The 17,316-nt window shown below is 35.2% G+C and overlaps 1 protein-coding gene across 3 annotated transcripts in view; it reads left to right on the top strand.

Annotated features, from left to right (window-relative positions):
• The window catches only part of RBM26 (RNA binding motif protein 26), a 58,582-nt gene extending 42,143 nt beyond the window's left edge, over positions 1–16,439 (top strand). For all 3 annotated transcript variants that reach the window (XM_009332045.1, XM_009332046.1, XM_009332044.1), the window contains 5 exons: positions 2,153–2,257; positions 4,795–5,004; positions 7,128–7,214; positions 10,762–10,875; positions 15,734–16,439. In XM_009332045.1, the coding sequence (XP_009330320.1) occupies positions 2,153–2,257; positions 4,795–5,004; positions 7,128–7,214; positions 10,762–10,875; positions 15,734–15,823 (606 nt within the window). In that variant the 3' untranslated portion in view covers positions 15,824–16,439. The remainder of the gene's footprint in view (positions 1–2,152; positions 2,258–4,794; positions 5,005–7,127; positions 7,215–10,761; positions 10,876–15,733) is intronic.
• The last annotated feature ends 877 nt before the right edge of the window (positions 16,440–17,316 follow it).

Here is a 17,316-nt window from a genome sequence, read left to right as displayed (position 1 = left end):
GATCTTGAGATCTCTTCTGCCCACATCACTCTTTGCTTGGCAACCTGGTCCACCACTTCCTTTGTGTGATGGTTGGTTTTACTTAGTAAAGTGAGGTGATATGCTAATTTGAATTACAGTTTTAATGAAGTTTTTGAGCTGGTTTTCCATTTCCTTTGTAATATGGAAAGTGAAGAAACATTTTAAGCAAACCCATTTCATAATGGACAAAATATCCAAACTGTAGAAAAGTTGATTTTATTGACAGCTTTCCTCTCAGGGAGATTGTGCATTATCTGTAAGCATTATTTTGTTAACACTTGAAAGAGAGAAAACAATCAGTCCCATCTGACCTTTGTGGAAGTGAGGAGTTAACAGTTAAAATTTACAACTTTGACAATTTTCCGAAAGACTTTGCTCTAGGTTCTTTTGCATTTTCTTAGTGTTTAAAACCTGGGCAGCTCAGAAGACCCTGCAAACTTGAAGCATTAGGTAGATGAGGCCCGTGTGGCTGTGCCATTACCTTTACCTATTTTTGTCTTGTTCCAGTTCATGGAGATTACAAAATACTCTTCCCCCTGAGTGTAGAAATCTTTGCTGCTTCTTGGTATGTCTTGAAGGAGGTATTTTCTCCTTGAGAGCTGGCACAGCTCTGTAAACGGGAAGTCTTCATTAAGAGCACTAGAAATAAACCTCAAAAGTCTAGAGACTTTCTTTATGACATCCACGTCACTGGCTGCTTTGTGAGTTCTAACTGCTGGTCATTATTAAACTTCAGAAGTGGTTGTTTTGCCGTGTCATTGATGTGTTGCAAGACAGTGGGATTTGAGAAAAACACTGTTTCCAATTTTGAAAACTTTGAAAACCATTATACAGGAAATAAGGGATTTTTTTTTTTTCTGTGGTTGCTGTAGATGATAAAATGGGGCTGAAAGGGGTTCAGGTTGAAGTTGCCAGTTGAATAATCCAGCTTTTTTTCTTTTAAAGCTTCCAGGAAAAAACAAAGAAACAAAAAAAGCCCTTCTTTATCATTCAGTGGTGATACTTGGTTTCCAACTGTCACAACTGCGAAACCTTCATCTCTTGACAACCAGCCTTTGAATACATTACATGCTGTGGTTTTGAATCAACGGGTGTAAATGTAAAACTGTTTCACAATCATCTATAATTTTATCCTTCATTTGTGATGTCACTGGAACATTTGGCTGCTGCTTTTTCCATTTAAAAAAAAAAAAAAAAGCTTCCAATTTGGAACAGGACTTCAAATAAAATTTTCATGGTCACATAAAGCCCTTTCCTGCACCTGTACCAGCACCTGCACCTCAGTGGTTGCAATGAACATGTCTAAATTCGGGTTCAGAGACACCTTTCAGTTTCATATATATTTTTGAACTTTCTAATAATTTTTTTTAAGGTACCGTGTGCTGGAAGGCAACTCCGGGTGCATCAGAGACCAACCTTTTGTTAGCAGAGGTCTTGTTACTGTGTTTTTTCTACTGTGGTCTGAACAGAACTACCATTTGTGCTTTTTGCATTATGGAATTATGATAAACTTAAATGCTTTTTCTCATTACTGATTATAGATTTTGTATTCATTCATAATTGTACTGCTTTTTTTTTGTAGAATCCCTTTTTATCTCATCACCACCACCATATAATTTTGCATTTTCTATTTTGTGTTATCTCTAGTTTAGAAAAAATTCCATTGGGTTTGGCTTTGTGTGGTGGTCTAAAAGCTTTGACATCACCAAGTTCAGAAACATACTACTACACATTGAAGTTTTCTCTCGCCAAGAAGGCTCCTAAGCTTGTGCTTGTTTTGTTTTTGAAGGTGGAAACCTAGTGTAGTAAGCAGTATACCTGCAAAGTTAGAGCTGTGATCCGAATTAATAAGCCACAACTTGGTTAAGTTTTTAAAATTTCACTACAGCTTCTAGTTTTCAAATTCCCTTTCCTTAGAGTTTCTAGGAACTTGTTTTCCAGATAGAGGTGATGTGGCAGACTTCTTCCTTACCTGGAGGCCAGCGCTGGCCAATCCTTAAGTCGCTGTGTATTTTTGAAATAGCCTACTGATAGGAGCATAGCAATAGATTCTTGGGTTTTATCGGAAAAGTGTTTCCTCAGTAGAGAATGTGAACTGTGGAACTAATAATTTACCATAACAATTTCTTAGATGCAGAAAGAGTTACTAGATACTGAACTGGATTTATACAAGAAGATGCAAGCTGGGGAGGAAGTTACTGAATTAAGACGAAAATATACAGAGCTACAGCTGGAAGTATGTTTGTCTCTTCTTTTGTAGCAATTAACTTTTAATCAAATATTTTCATATATGTTTGTTAGCTTGTGTATTATATCATAAACTATTTTTTCCAGAGCGCAATATTAAGTTGCATGTAGATGGAGGCATTTAGCAATAATATTTTAAAAAATCAGTTTCTGAATTCCACCAAGGTAGAGGAATAGTATTGTCTTTAATTTTGATTGCTAATCTATTTAAATTCTGTAACTGTTTACATGACATGATATTTTATAGATTTGTGGTAGTAATACTTTCTTGAGAGCGTGGAGTGTTTTTAAATTGTTGCCTGTAAGTGGTTTTGTGTTTGATACAGAAGAGTTAAAAAACACTGCTTGATCTTTTATTCTTAAGTGTTAGCATCCTCTTAATGAGATTAACCAAAAAGGCTGAAGTGCCAAAAGTAGTATTACAGCATTGGTTTCATGAGAAGGAGGACTTAGCAAAAGCAAATACAATGTTTCAGGAAGTGTTCAATGTATAGAAACATGCTTTTTCTTAAAGTACTTGCTTTTAAAAGAATTCATAAGGCTGTGCGAGATTCTTCATATCTATATCTTATTTTAGAAATTCTGAATGCTGTGGGTGTTGTTCTGTGTTATATTGCACTGTCTTGCCTATATGATTGTGTAATATCTACTTAATTGCATGATAATCTTATATCTCTTTTTGCTGTTAAGCAGGCTGCTGTGTGGCTTAAATCCCTCTTGTCTTAATGAAGTTTGGTCATGTCTTATGTATAACTACATATGAACACAGTGCACATACGTACGGCTAAGTTGCATTAAAATCTTACTTTAAAACTAAGTTGTTATGCAGCTTTGGTAATTGTGAAAATAGGTTTGTTAATAAGCCAAGCCAACTGAATACAGACGACATAAAAGCTTATGTTAACAATATATATTCTGATGGTGAATAATATTTCATAGGTGTACTGAAAGCTTATTTATAAATTGTACATTTTAGAAAGTATGTGAATTGAATGATCTGTAAAATAGCAGTACAAAAGTAGGTGCTTGTTCAAGATAAACTTACACCGTAGTTGAGTGTGCTAATCCTACTCGATCTCTCATTGAGTCTGTATTTCAAGTTGGAAAAAAAAAATTGTAGGTCTTTCAGGAAAATAATTTTTGCTAGTAAAACGAATATTCTGAGGCCTTTAGCATATACTGATCAAAGTAGTTTGAGAAAAACAGGGTTATTAGTAAAGCACACCAGTATGTTTCAAGAAACAGCATGGATGTATCCCTTGTATAATTTACAAGAAGGATACGGGGGTTTTTTCCCCTTGATGTTTGTTTGATTCTTCAGCATTCTTACAAATTCTTTAGAAAAACTTTTATTCACACATTGTCTTTGTGACTTTAACTCCCACGATATTCATGTGTTGGTTCTGTGGCTCATAACCCACTGTTCTGTTCCAGGTGGCCCTGATTTTACTGTGAGAAAACCCAAACAGTGTACAGCTTGATTGTTGAGTCAGCATAATCTTTAGTTTTCTGGATTATTCATTTAACCACTTAAAAATGTTTAAAAAAAAAACCCCCGCAGGATTATCTTTATAAAAAATAAAAAGTGAACTATATACTATTGTAAAATTATCTGAATAATTTCATGAATAAAGCCATAACAGATTGATCTTGTGGGTGATATCACTGGCATGCCTTAAAGTAGTGCTATCAGTGCTTGAGCTGTAAACAGTGTAGGATATGTTAAAAGCGTTGTTATGGTGATTTCATTTAACATTTGATTCCTACATCAGATCTATTTGGGTTTGAAAAGATTTTTTTTTTTTATTCTTGTTATAAACATTGAAATTAAACCCTTGAAAGTGCTTTTTTGAAACTTAAAATAACTATTGCGAATTATTTTTTAAATGGCTGTCAGAAATACTGTCATCGGCCTTTTGACTTCCCTTGGAGAGTGCATGCCAGTTCTTTAGAAGGGATACACAGATACTGTGGGAATGGAAATTAGGGAGTATGTAGAGCCAAATTTTTAGCGAATACTTTGTCCTTGGAGGTGCTTGTTAGAGCTTCTGTTTCATACCTCACAATTCTGTGGCCAAAAGCTATTATGCTGGATTAATTCTGGTCAGAATAAAAGTCCTGGCTGGACTTTCAGAGACAAATTAAGAGACAAAGATAAAGAGACAAATTAAGTAGTTAGTCACCACATCAAGAAAATTTGTTAATGAAATTTCAAAAGCTGCACTGCAGTTCCTTTCTCCTATGAGGAATTATCCTCACAGGTGAGGGCTCTTTTGATATCTGTTTTTAATACTTGGTTCTTTTTTTCCAATTTCCATGCTATTTTTGATCTGTTAATAATAACATTATTAGCTTTTTAATGTCATTAACATGTTCACCTTTTGCTATTTTAAGACCTGTAAGCTGCTCTTTCTGAGGCTTGTTTGGGGATGTGTTTTTAGGAAACATCAGAAAATGTGTTTTTTAATTTTGTCTATTTAGATTATGAATTTTAATACATCAATATGTTATGTATAAACATCTTAGGCTGCCAAACGAGGGATTCTTTCTTCAGTTCGTGGTAGAGGGGTTCATGCAAGAGGTCGGGGTGCATCACGTAGCAGAGGTAGAGGAATACGAGGCCGGGGTAGAGGCAGAGGAGTTCCTGTGCATGCAGTTGTGGATCATCGACCTAGGGCATTAGAAATCTCTGCATTTACAGAAAGTGATAGAGAAGATCTTCTTCCTCATTTTGCGGTATGTGGCAATTTCACTTTTTCTGTTCTTTGGATGACATTCTTCTATTGAATGACTTGTTTTCTCTTGATTAAATTCATCTGGAAATACTGTTTAGGAATGAATCTTTAACATGATATACCTGTTCATGGAAAAAGAGGATGCATCAGAAAAAGGTGAAACAAAGAGAAATTACACCATTGATTCAACTAGTTATAACTGTAATCGCATAGCATTTACAAGGCTGGGTTTTTTTCTTAAAAAGAAAGGAAATTGAGAATATAAAGTAATAACTTACAATATTTATTTGTTCAGGATATATGTAAAATTGTTACAAATATTTAGGAAGGATAAAGTAACTGGATGGTGAGAACAAAGACTGAGTCAGTGCCAAACTTTCAATACCTGAAGTCTGTTTATCTTTACTGAAGTATCTTAACAAGTGCTTAATGAAAATTTTCACTGAAGTTTTTCAATGCTTTTGCCTAACTTTCTGAATTTAAGAATCAAGATGAGAATTGTGCAACTATATGTAGATCTTGGCAGGGCAGCCAAAGGTTTCTGTTTCTTCATCTCTTGTAAGCGTAAGAAGTCAGAGCTTTTTCTACTTTTTTTTTCCTGTTTTTTAGTCTAAAAGATAAATTGACGTACATACTTTTTAGCAAATTTTTATGTGCAAATATAATAAAGTGAGAAATCAACATAAATTTATAAAAACCCACAACAAAAAAACCCGCCACTATTATACTGGGTTTTTTTAAGGTGTCGTGTTTCCTGGAGCTCTATATATATACATACATAAATGTATGTATATATTTTGTTCCCCTTAAATACACCGCATCATACCTATATAGGGGAACAAAAAGGGAACCACCATACCCATATGGGGAACAAAATTAATTTCTATAGAGATGAATGACAGACCAAACAGTTATACATACCTATATATATGTGTGTGTGTGTATTTAAGGGGAACAAAAGTGCTTTCTATAGAGATCTATGATGGACTGAATATTTGAGCAATGACTTTACAAATTTTTGGTGTAAAACTAAGAACATAAAAATTTAAAATGAAGCAATATAATCCACTTGGTCAACCATAGGACATTTCTGAGTCCAGTTTCAGTGACGAGTATAAGAAAAAACTTATTTTTAACCTACAGCATGATACTGTGATTTAGCCTGCCTTAGGAATATTGCTAAAGTAAATTTTGCTGGTCACCTTTCACATTTTGCATTTTATTATGTACTTCTCTTACTGACTGCAAAGAATATAAAAATGAAGACAGAGAATCTGTCACTGGTAAAAGCTTGCTGTGTGCAGTCAGTTTATGGTCATAAATTTGCTCAGAACTTAGCATTTTCTTATACTTTGGTTTTATTGCAGGGAGTATTAAACTTACTGTCTTTAACAAACAAAAATATTAACCAAAAAGAACTTATTAGCATCAGCAAATACAATTCTAGTCACAGTGTTAGTAGTATAGCACTGAGAAAAAATGTTAATTATTTCATTTTGCAGGTTGTGCATTTGCTGTTTTTAAACTTGCTCCAAATTCCATGGAAATGCACTGAGCTGTATTTCTGTTTCTGTGATATGATATCACAACTCTGCACATCAGCAGTGCACTCCACCTGTACAGATATGTTGGGCATTGCAGCTTACAGTGATGGCAGCATTAAAGGTAGCAATACCATAGAGACCATTACAGGAATAGATGGGTCAGGTTCTTAAGATGCTGAAATCAAGTTAAGTTTTGAAGCTTTTTCTACAGTCCCTGTGTCTAACAAATCTTTTTGTGGAAGAGTTTCATAATAGACTGATGGAATCATCTCAAGATCCCTTCTTTTTGATCAAGAGAGAAGTATTGAAGCAGAAGAACTTCTTTTTCTGTCATAATTTTACTTCATACCTGTATGTTTACAATCAGGAAATCCAGAGACTACAGCATTTTTGTGTTTTAGAAATGCAAGTAAAAGTAACTGTATTCCTTGCAAGGACAAGTACTCTGATTGGCATTAAGGCTGTGAAAGGTACACTATTCTAATTTTATATGATTTTTGAGGGCATTTGATTTAGGACAGCATTTTTAGAGGTGGAGAACTATTTCACTAAGCTTTTTTATTTATTTATTTATTAAAAGCAATATGGTGAAATTGAAGATTGCCAGATAGATGACTCTTCTCTTCATGCGGTGATTACCTTTAAGACAAGAGCAGAAGCTGAAGCTGTGAGTATAGTCTTTGTTGAAAATACTCTGCAACATTCAGCTACTTTGTAGTTACATTATACTTCTGTGTATGATTAAATTTAATACTGCTAATTATTTTAAAACATTTTAAAAGAAGTCTTGACACAAAAGTTTAATTCTAGATTAAACAAATTTGTCAGAACCAGCATATTACTGAAATCCTTAGGAAATGAGGATGTTTATAGCAAGTTCAAGTACAGGACATAAGAGAGAAATTAAGAGAAACACTTGGGAATTGATAGCTGGATGTCATGGTTTATCTTTATTTAATTGCCAGTTATTTTCACCTGAAGACTTCGTACCCTCACAGTCTGCCTGAAATTTCACTGGCATCCTGCAGAGTGAGCCTATATATTTTGTTTGGGATCAGTTGGATTTACCTTTGCCTGAAAACCTGTGATAGTATAAATGTGATTTGATGTGATGGGATTTTCTCCGCGCCCCCCCCCCCTTTTTTTTCCTTTTTTAGCATATTTCTTGGAAATCTAGGAAATTACAGAAGTATAGAATGACAGAAGTGACTTTTAGAGACTAAAATCCAGAGTTGAGGTATATTGTAATTCAGCATCCTTACATATGGATCATTAGGACTTTATACATTTGGCTCAGCCTTATTCAGTCCATGTTGTAGGCAGTGTGTGAACCTGCGCAAAGTAACGACCATAGTTGTTCTGCAAATGATCTTGTTTTCTTTAAAATCCTTGCGTCACTGTTGGAAAGGAGTATCCTGAAAATAATAGGGACTTCAGAAAGAATGGATTCATTTATGGTATGGTTGTATGGAAAGATTTCATTTTATATTTATATTTTGCACGAAGTTTCTATTTTTGCACAAGTTCATCTGTGGAGTTTACTTGAACACGATTTTCATACCTGGCCAGACTCTTCTTTTTTTGTGCGCTTTATCTTGAGACACCAGTAACCTGGTTGACAGAAATACTGATACTTACAGTGCAAATTAAGCCAATGACAATAGTTTTTAACACGTAACAGTATGATTATGGTTAACATTTTCAGAAACAATTTGATGCATGTGCCAAACGTTTCACAGAAACATAGAAGTTTTGTTTGTGAAACTCTTAGATATAGTAATGATGAGCACTAACTGTAGAGAGATTGTAATTATTCTGTAAAAAAGGAAGTGTAATTAATGGTACATAGTGTATACTGACTGATAGGGAAAAACAGTGCTGTACAACTGTATTGAAGAAACACAGTTCAACAGTGAACAAAAGTTCTGTGGAGAGTAAGAAATACCTGTTCGCAGATAAAAGCTGTCACAATTGGTTTACTCACAAGTGGACTGAATTAAGGTTGGAATTTTAGTTCTGGTGTTTCCTGACATTGGGTACTTCATTTTGCAACTTCATATTCTTTGATGTCGTTTACATAGGAAATATTCTAAGTATTGAGAGGAACTTCTGCTTCTCTGAAAATAAAAATAGTTCACTTAGAACAATAATCTGTTTTTATGGACTGTCCAAATAAAGTCTTTACTTCTCCCAGGTGCAGTATGATTCACAACAAGGATCTTGACAGTATCTTACTACAGATACTTGTTTATCAGCAAAGTACAGCTTTAGTGTTATAACTTGTTTTGCCTAAAAATTGGCATGGAGAATCATTTCAGCCTTAGCTAGATTTCTGTACCCAAAAAGCAGGGAATGGTAGTATTTTGGAACCAAACACAGAAGTGTAGCAATAGGAAGCACCTGAAAAAGAAGGTAGTGCAGAGAATGAAGAAAGATGTGGGCAGGGGGAGAAGGGAGATATGTTTGGTGGAAAGGTTGAAGTCAACATTATGTACTTCTCTTTCCTCTCTCTCTCTCTCTCTTTTTCTCTCTCGCCCCTCGCCTTCTCTCTCGCCCGCCCCCTCTTGCCCCCCCCTTGCCTTCTCTCTCGCGCACCTTTTCTCTCCCCCCTCCCCCTTCCTTTTTTCTCTCTTTCCTCCCCCTTCCTTCTTGCACGCTCTCCTTTTCTCTCTCTCTCTCGCGTGCTCTCCTTTTCTCTCTTTTTTCTTTAAATTTATGATGCATTTCACTGCATTTGAAAAGCAGTATTTTTTTCCTCAATCAGTCTCAAATAGAATAGGTGGAGTTTTCAAGCTGTATCCAAAGTGAAGTTCAGAATATGCTCCGGAAAGTGGGGATGTTTTGCCTGGGTCAGAATTCATGATCGATGTGTGAGATGTCCACATTCTGGTTAGCATTAAAACTTCTAATTGTCGAATGACTTTGTGTCTAATTGCACCTTCATTTTTAAATTAAAAATTTATGAAAACTGTGTTTGATCAAATTAGTAAAATCCGTATTTTCCTTAAAGATGTACTTAAATATATTTCCACTGGAATTTCTGTGTTTACTACTAAAGCAGACTTTTAAGACTGGCAATTGGAGAAGTTGTAGAACGTAATCATTAAAAACCTCTGTTGAGGCCAATTGTGATGTAAATGCAACTAATATTTTACCCTCTTAAATGAAAATAGGCCTAAGCTTTATGACCATATATGTTCTAGCCTGGAAGGAAGAGGAGGATTCCCTATTGTAAAATGTTGCATTTTTATGTAGTAGTAATTTCTTCCAAAGATTACAAGTTGTTTCTGGACCTAAATGTCACGTATAAGTACTTTTAAAAATTCTAGTTCTGTGACATTGTGATGAGACCATGGACAAAAAGCTCCTGAGCTGCATTTTAATAAGCATAGAATCTTTTAAATTTATCATAAATTTATATGTACAGATTTAAAATTTATACCTGGGGACTTTAATATCACACAATTCATGTTCAGATGTCATTGAACATGTAATTGTTTCTACATTTCACATTATGCTGTGCTTTCAGATTGTACTATAAATCTTTTGTGACCATGACGGTTATTTCGGACTGTTGCTAACGCTGATTTATGCTCATTCATGTTACTTTAATTTGAACATACTATTTCCAAAGCAGCCACTTAATGCAGCTGGTACTTAGAAAGGCATGAATATCCCATAAGTTAAAAATTTTTACATTTCAATTACAACGGCTTTACAGGAAGTGGAACGTTTTCCAGTAGATTAAGTTGTAATCTCAAAGGAGCTTTTTTAGTTGTTTGGGTTTTGGGGTTTTTTTAAAATATATTAAATCATTTGTATTTGTGGGATGTCTTACTACTTCCAGTAAATTATACAGTAACAGTTTTGTGTCCATCTTTGAAAGGTGAAGAACTCATCAAGATAATATTAAAAACCAGGAAGGTGTTGGTTCAGTATGTTATCCACATCACCAAATGCTTTATGGTTTTCAAAGCTTATTTTCTTCTGAATATATTTTGATCATTTCCTGAAAGGATATGTGAATTCCATGTGCAGTGAATGAAGTTGTCTTGTTTTAACCTATTAACAGTAATTCAGTATGAACATATCACAACTTGGATTTTCTTTTGAAAAAGCAGGCTGTTGGTTTATTTCTGGCATTTAAGTATTACTGAAGTTAATTTTTCCCCTGACAAAGAAATACGTGACTAAAATGTTTAAACTTCTTTTAGGCTGCAATTCATGGATCTCGTTTCAAAGGACAGGAGTTAAAGTTGGCATGGAACAAGCCTGTTGCTAGTATGTCAGCTGTTGAAACAGAAGAAGCTGAACCTGATGAGGAAGAAGTAAGCTTGCTTTTTCTTTTTTTTCCCTTTCATTTTTGTTTTTTAAGATGAAATAATGTAGCTTTTTCAAAAGAAAATGATCTGTTGATTCATACTTCTATTTTTGATTCCAACTCATGTTTTGAAATCAGAAAGTGGATTTATCTATAAATACCTTTCCTGTGTTATAGGCTGTTGAAAGTCCAGATACTATACTTTTCCTTGCAGAAATGTTTCATTTCTTACACAACAAAAAACTCTAGAGGATATAATCTACAAAATGGAATGGGTGGGTTTGAGAGAGAGAGATTTTGTCCAAAACATGGGGTTTTGTACCATCTACTTCAGGCACTAATTTCTTAGAAGATCAAATTTCAGAATCTAATTTTCCTTTATAGAGAGATATGGCTTGGAGGATACAGGTGAAGGAATAATTTAGAGCATTTACTAACTTCATTCAGACATTTAAAGTACCCCTGCTGACTGTTAGTCTTCATCGTGGTGCATGAAAGAGATTAAAGCCTTGTCCAAATAACCTTAATTGGTTAATGTAGGAATAGTGGAACAACATTTCTTAATGAATTTAACTCATTACACTCAAAATACCGATGTTTGTGAAATCTGAAAAATAAATGCCACTTGGGGAAGAAGTCAAGCAATCTTTTTTCCTAATTCATGTACTGTCAGTTAGCTGTATATATATATATATAACTGCCACAGAATAGATGAAGTAGAAGTACACCTTGACTTACTTGGTAATAGTATTTTGTCTGTACCTTTTTCCTATGATATTTTGGCAAACCTACCATAGAAGCAGCTTCACAAGATTGTTTTGATGTAACCAAATTTGGTTAGTTTTTTTACACTTTGTAGTGTTCACTTTGTTTTTTTTTTCCTGAGGAAAGCCAGTTTGTCTATTTGCTTTCTGTCTCCAAAAATGCTAATTTCTTTTTAGCATGTCAGCCAAAGACAGGTAGACTACCTCCACCACTGTGTATTCGTATTAGGCATTTGTGCATTCTGACTTACTAAATATTACTTTCCTTGTATATGAAAACCTCAAGCGTTGCCAGATAGTAATGAGCTGTGAGTGAACAAGAGGCTACACTGGGGAATCTTCAGAGCATCTTAGGTATTTTGTCACTTTTTCAGCGATGTATTGCCCGTGAAGACCAACAGCAATGTTTGTTGCTGCAAGGAGTCTACGTTATTGAGAGATCTCATTGAGTAACTACTTCACTGAGACTTCTCCGTTTTGCATAACGAAGGGTGGGTGTGGAGGGATACGCAAACACATCAGCAGGGTAAAGGAAGGAAAGTACAGTTTCATTGGTAGGTGAACTACAGTGAGGTTCATCTTTTAACCCCACCTGAAGATACTGAGTGTAGGAGGGAACCTCTGGGGTATAGGTGGTGGGGGAAAGGGAATGAAGATAGTAACAAGCTACATGCACTGGCTGCCCTGGCAAAGGGAAAATACAGATTTACAAAGACCTCGGGCCTGGATGCTTGATGACATTTTGTCAGCTGAGAAGTGTTTGTGGTGGGTGGATACATCTATTTTAGATGGTGGTTGTTCTCTGTAACAGGAGTCATCAGGTACGGAAAGAAAACTCAGGGAAAAGACTGCATGAGACTGTTTTCTGTAATTCATAAATTGATGGACTCATCTAAAACTTTGCAGATTTTCAAAATTTAAGTGAAAAGAGGACGTAATGGGGGTTTTTTGCTATTAAGAAATAATTTCGTTATTTGAATGTTTGTTTACTCTAGATTCTCCCCCCCCCCCCCCCCCCCCCCTATAGAATCATTAAGGTTGGAAAAGACCTCCAAGATCATCAAGTCCAACCGTCGACCCAACACCACCATGCCCACTAAACCATGTCCCTAAGTGCCACATCTACACGTCTTTTAAATACATCCAGGGATGGTGACTCAACCACTTCCCTGGGCAGCCTGTCCCAATTTTTAACCACTCTTTCAGTAAAGACATTTTTCCTCATGTCCAATTTTTCGAACACTTTTCTTGAGATCTGATTTTTTTCTTTAATTTAACTTTTCATTTGCCTCTGGACTCTTTCTGCAGTCATTCCTTGGCTAATTATTCTTGTGGAAAATGTATAGGAGTTAATCTTGGATCAAAACCCCTAGCTGTTCATTGCTTTTGTATGCTTTCTGAAATCTTTGCAATAGCAAGTGTGTAATATAAAAACATTACCTATATTTTTGTTAATAGTGTTGCTGGGTTCTTACTTGGCCCAGTGTTTACAGATTATTTTTTTTTCATTATTTAACATGATTGATGTACTTACCTCTGACCCTTTCCCATTTTTCAGAACAAGCCAAATATATGTAGCTCTCCTATCTTCTTTGTGTAACGAGGTTGGATTTTATTTGAATTTTCTACAACTGAATTAGTCCCCCTAGCCTTCACCAAATTTCTTTACATGAGGGATTTCTGTTCAATAATCCTTGGGAAATTTTGCATTTAAATGCCATTCTTTCCTTCTGTGAGCTTTGTATTACTTCTAGCATTTGGTTAAGTTAGTATTTGAAGTATAATGTTATGATTCCCAGCTCCCGGATGGGTGAGTTCAAGAACTTCATGTTCATGTGCTGAAGTTAAACCAATTGCATAAAAGAAATTTTACATAGTTTTATTGTTTAAAATTTGGCACTTACGCAGGATTAGATTGGGGGTGGGGAAGGTTCTTAGACTCAGTGGCCTGAATTTGTTGTACATTCTTTACACATGTAAAAAGTCTTGAGTTTCTGCATGCCTACATTTCATCATGCTACCTGCTTAACTTCATTGTATAGCAGCTATTGTAAACACATGAAAAAAGGTTTCCTTCATTTTTCCATGTCTAAACTACCTTTTTAGTTCAGCTAAGGAATACTATGCTAAAGAGGGATAGCAGGCTTAAGACTTGAGTGAAACTAAGTACCTTGATGTTTTAAAAAAAGAAAAAAGGGAGCTAGATTGTTCAGCAGAGTGACATTCTTAATAATGAAACAGGACTCTTAGTCCATTTATGAAAATATGAGGTAGGTCTTTTGGACTTGGATGCTGTAGAAAATCTCTGGTGAGAAGCCATTTAATTATGAAAGCACCTAATCTTCCTAGATGCCTTACGTGTTCTACACCTGGGTGCCTAACAAAAGAGTTGACTCAGTAGAGTCAACAACAGATGCCTAGGAAGAGTATAAGACGTGTAAGTAGAAATAAGCTTTTAATCATCAGTGGTTTGCAGTTCGGGGATCTGTTGAGTCAGAGGTGTCCTTGATAGGTGTTTATGAATTTGTCTGGTTTCTTTGGAATTTGAATAGCATCTGTAATGCCCTGCAACAGGGAATGCTACTGCTCAACTATCTGTGCTAAGAATAAGTATCTTTATATGGGACCTGCCGCCTGCATGTTTAATTTTGATGTTCTCTTGCTCTTGTATCAAAAAGAAAACCATCATTCTCTCTTCACTTTCTCCGAGACACTTAATATGTATGGACTCCTGTCATACTTCCCCTCAGTTACTTTCTCTTCAGGCCAGAGAGTCCGTATAGTTGTTCCCCTGTATGGAAGTTGTTCCAGGCTTTTTGATTATCCCTACTGCCAGCCTCGTGCACCTTAGAGTTCTGCATTGTGCACTGCCCAGGACGACTCCTTTTTGACAGCACTGTCGTATTTTAGCCTGCTGGACATCTAGACACCAGGGGAAGAGGCTAAGTCCTCAGAAAGCTTCTGTGTTTTTGTCTGGCTTAGAGTACCCAAGCATTCATTGACAGACAGGTCAGGTGTCGACAGAGCTGCTTTTTAAAATGCACTTTCTGTAGGCAAAAGTAATGAAGATAATAGTTTCCCCCTCTTGTAAAACAGCCTACTGGAAAGAGAGATGGCTTAGTTCTAGACTTTCTTCAGCCTAGAGCCTTGCATCTCTCCAGAAGGCTCCCTAACTTCACAGATCAACCTTCACACCTCCTGTTGAATTTGGAAATTCTGTAGCAAAAAACTACAATTACTGTGACAAGAAGAATAAGCAAGGAAGACCATAACTGGTTATCTAACAGTTGGGAGACTTTTCTAGGGAAAGATATCCCTGTGTTTTAGTCCTTTCTTTAACTAGTACGGAAATTGTTGTGATAGGTGCAATCATCAAAAAAGTTCTGAGATGGGATAGTTATATACACCCCTGTGTCTATATGTAGACAAAAATTAAAACAACTCACTGTTTATCTTCCTTTTTTTTAACTTTGCCTCTCTGAAGCCTGTTAAGTGTCGACCTGAAATGTTCAGGGTTTTGTGAAGTCTGTCGAGTTACTGTGTTGTTACTGAAAGCAATTGAAAATACATTAATATATTTTGTCTAAATTTCTGTAAATACCTGTCTCCTTGCCCCGATCTTTTAAATCTTTATATCTGTTTTAAGCTTGATTAAGCTGTTAAAATCAAAATGTCTCAGATTCAACCTTTTTAATACTGTGGCACAGGTGGATTAAGCTCTTGGATGAAAACAGGCATAGTTACTGTGAACATGCAAAAACTAACATTAGTTTTCAGTATAGCATCGTAAGTTTCATGGGAACATCGCAGCTTGGGCATGAATGATATGCTGAAGAATCAGAAGAGCTATTTAAGTATGAGGTGCATATGTCCTGGTCATTTTGAAGTCCACTGAAAAGGAAAAAAACATGTTTCGTTTGCCATTTATTAATATATGAATATAATACATATCCATACAGCATACTTTTTTGAAAGCATTATTGTTTACAATTGAAAAATAAATTTGTTCTTTATTAAATTGCAAGTATCAGGGATTTGTATTTTGCCTTTTACATCAGAAAATGTTGAAAATCAACAGAGTATCATGTTTTTCTCTTGAAGTTTCAGGAAGAATCTTTGGTGGATGACTCGCTGCTTCAAGATGATGACGAAGAGGAGGAAGATAATGAATCTCGTTCATGGAGAAGATGATTCAACTGATCAATGACAATGCTAGAACTGCACCTGTGTTGCATTAGTATTACCTAATGTACTTCTGCATCTTCGTATTAAAAGGGGTTTTGTGATGAAGTTGGATTCAAATATAGACTAAAAAGCAGCTGGTCGGTTATACGTTTTGAGAGATTGATGTTTGAGTTACATTTCAGTAAATGATTGCTAAAGACATCATACTAGGAACATATGCAATGTTTTTATTACATAGTTCTACAGAAAGTTACGGAATTCTTTGGGTTCTTTGTAATTTACCGAATTGGTCAAACACAAATGACCAGAAGTTGTTATAACATAGATAATTTTTGTTCTATTCCAGATACGGAATGAAAATTTGCATTTAAAATCTTTGTGAATGTTTTCAGAAATGAATAGATAACAGTACTAAACCGAAGTCTCTAAAGTTATGTATTCATAATATTGCATAGTAGTATGCTTAGGCTTTACTATGTACTAGCCTTTTGTTGGATTTGTGTACGTATTTTACCTATGGGTTTTAATGATAAAGTGTATGACTGCTTTGCATATAAGTCCTTATGACTTTAAGATGTTAAAAAATAAAGAAATGGAATGGTCTTCAGAAAAAAAAAAAAAAAAGAAAAAAAAGCAATAACCAAAAAAGCTAAGGCAATGGTCCTTCATAATGAAAAAAAAAAAAAAGAAAAAAAAAGAAAAAAAGAAAAAAGAAAAAAGACCGTTCCAAATGGCAACCCCCACCCCCATATTCACAAAAGGAGCTCTAATCACTGTCACTTATACTAAAATAGTATTGAATATTAAAAAAATCTCAACGATGTTTCATTTACATTAACACACAGGTGTACTCTTGCATGAAAGCTTTTGGATGTCTTCTGAATTTTAAACTGATTTGAGTCAAATGGTAAATAGAATAATATTCCAACAATAAGGAACTTATTCTGAATGCCTGCACTGTGCAACTGTAGAAGAAAATTTGATCCCACAAAAATATATGCAGAACTGAAATGTCATTTAGAAAAACACATTAGGTGAAGTGGAATATTTGGTAGGTATTATTCTAAAAACTTTGACTACGCACACTAATGCATCTCTTTTATTCCTGTGTTTCTATGATTACATTTTTCCATTTCAAAAGTAATACTCAGCAGATACTAAGCTCACACTACAGTGTATATTCATAATTTTAAAATGTACATACATGAAATATTAGTAGAGTTCCTACTCCACAGAAATACTTAATCAGCCCTTTCTAGTGGGGCATTCTGTTATGTGAGGTCTGAAGTTTCTCCCCTTCTTAAGAAGGGATACTGCCTAGTCCTTTGCAGTAAAGGAGCTCTTTCACCAGAAAGACTTGGTTTTATTTCCATTTATTGGCATTCTGCTGGTCTGTTTTCAAAAGAAAATCCATTTATTAAATATTAGAGTTGTGCATTTTGGTGGGTTCCCCCCCCATCAGCTCATTAGTGGTTTTATGCTGCACTCATTATCTCATT

Source organism: Pygoscelis adeliae, unplaced genomic scaffold (genome assembly GCF_000699105.1).
Source record: "Pygoscelis adeliae isolate BGI_AS28 unplaced genomic scaffold, ASM69910v1 Scaffold98, whole genome shotgun sequence".
Taxonomy (NCBI): domain Eukaryota; kingdom Metazoa; phylum Chordata; class Aves; order Sphenisciformes; family Spheniscidae; genus Pygoscelis; species Pygoscelis adeliae.
The sequence above is the reverse complement of the archived record's forward strand: the minus strand, read 5'-3'. Positions and strand labels throughout refer to the sequence as shown.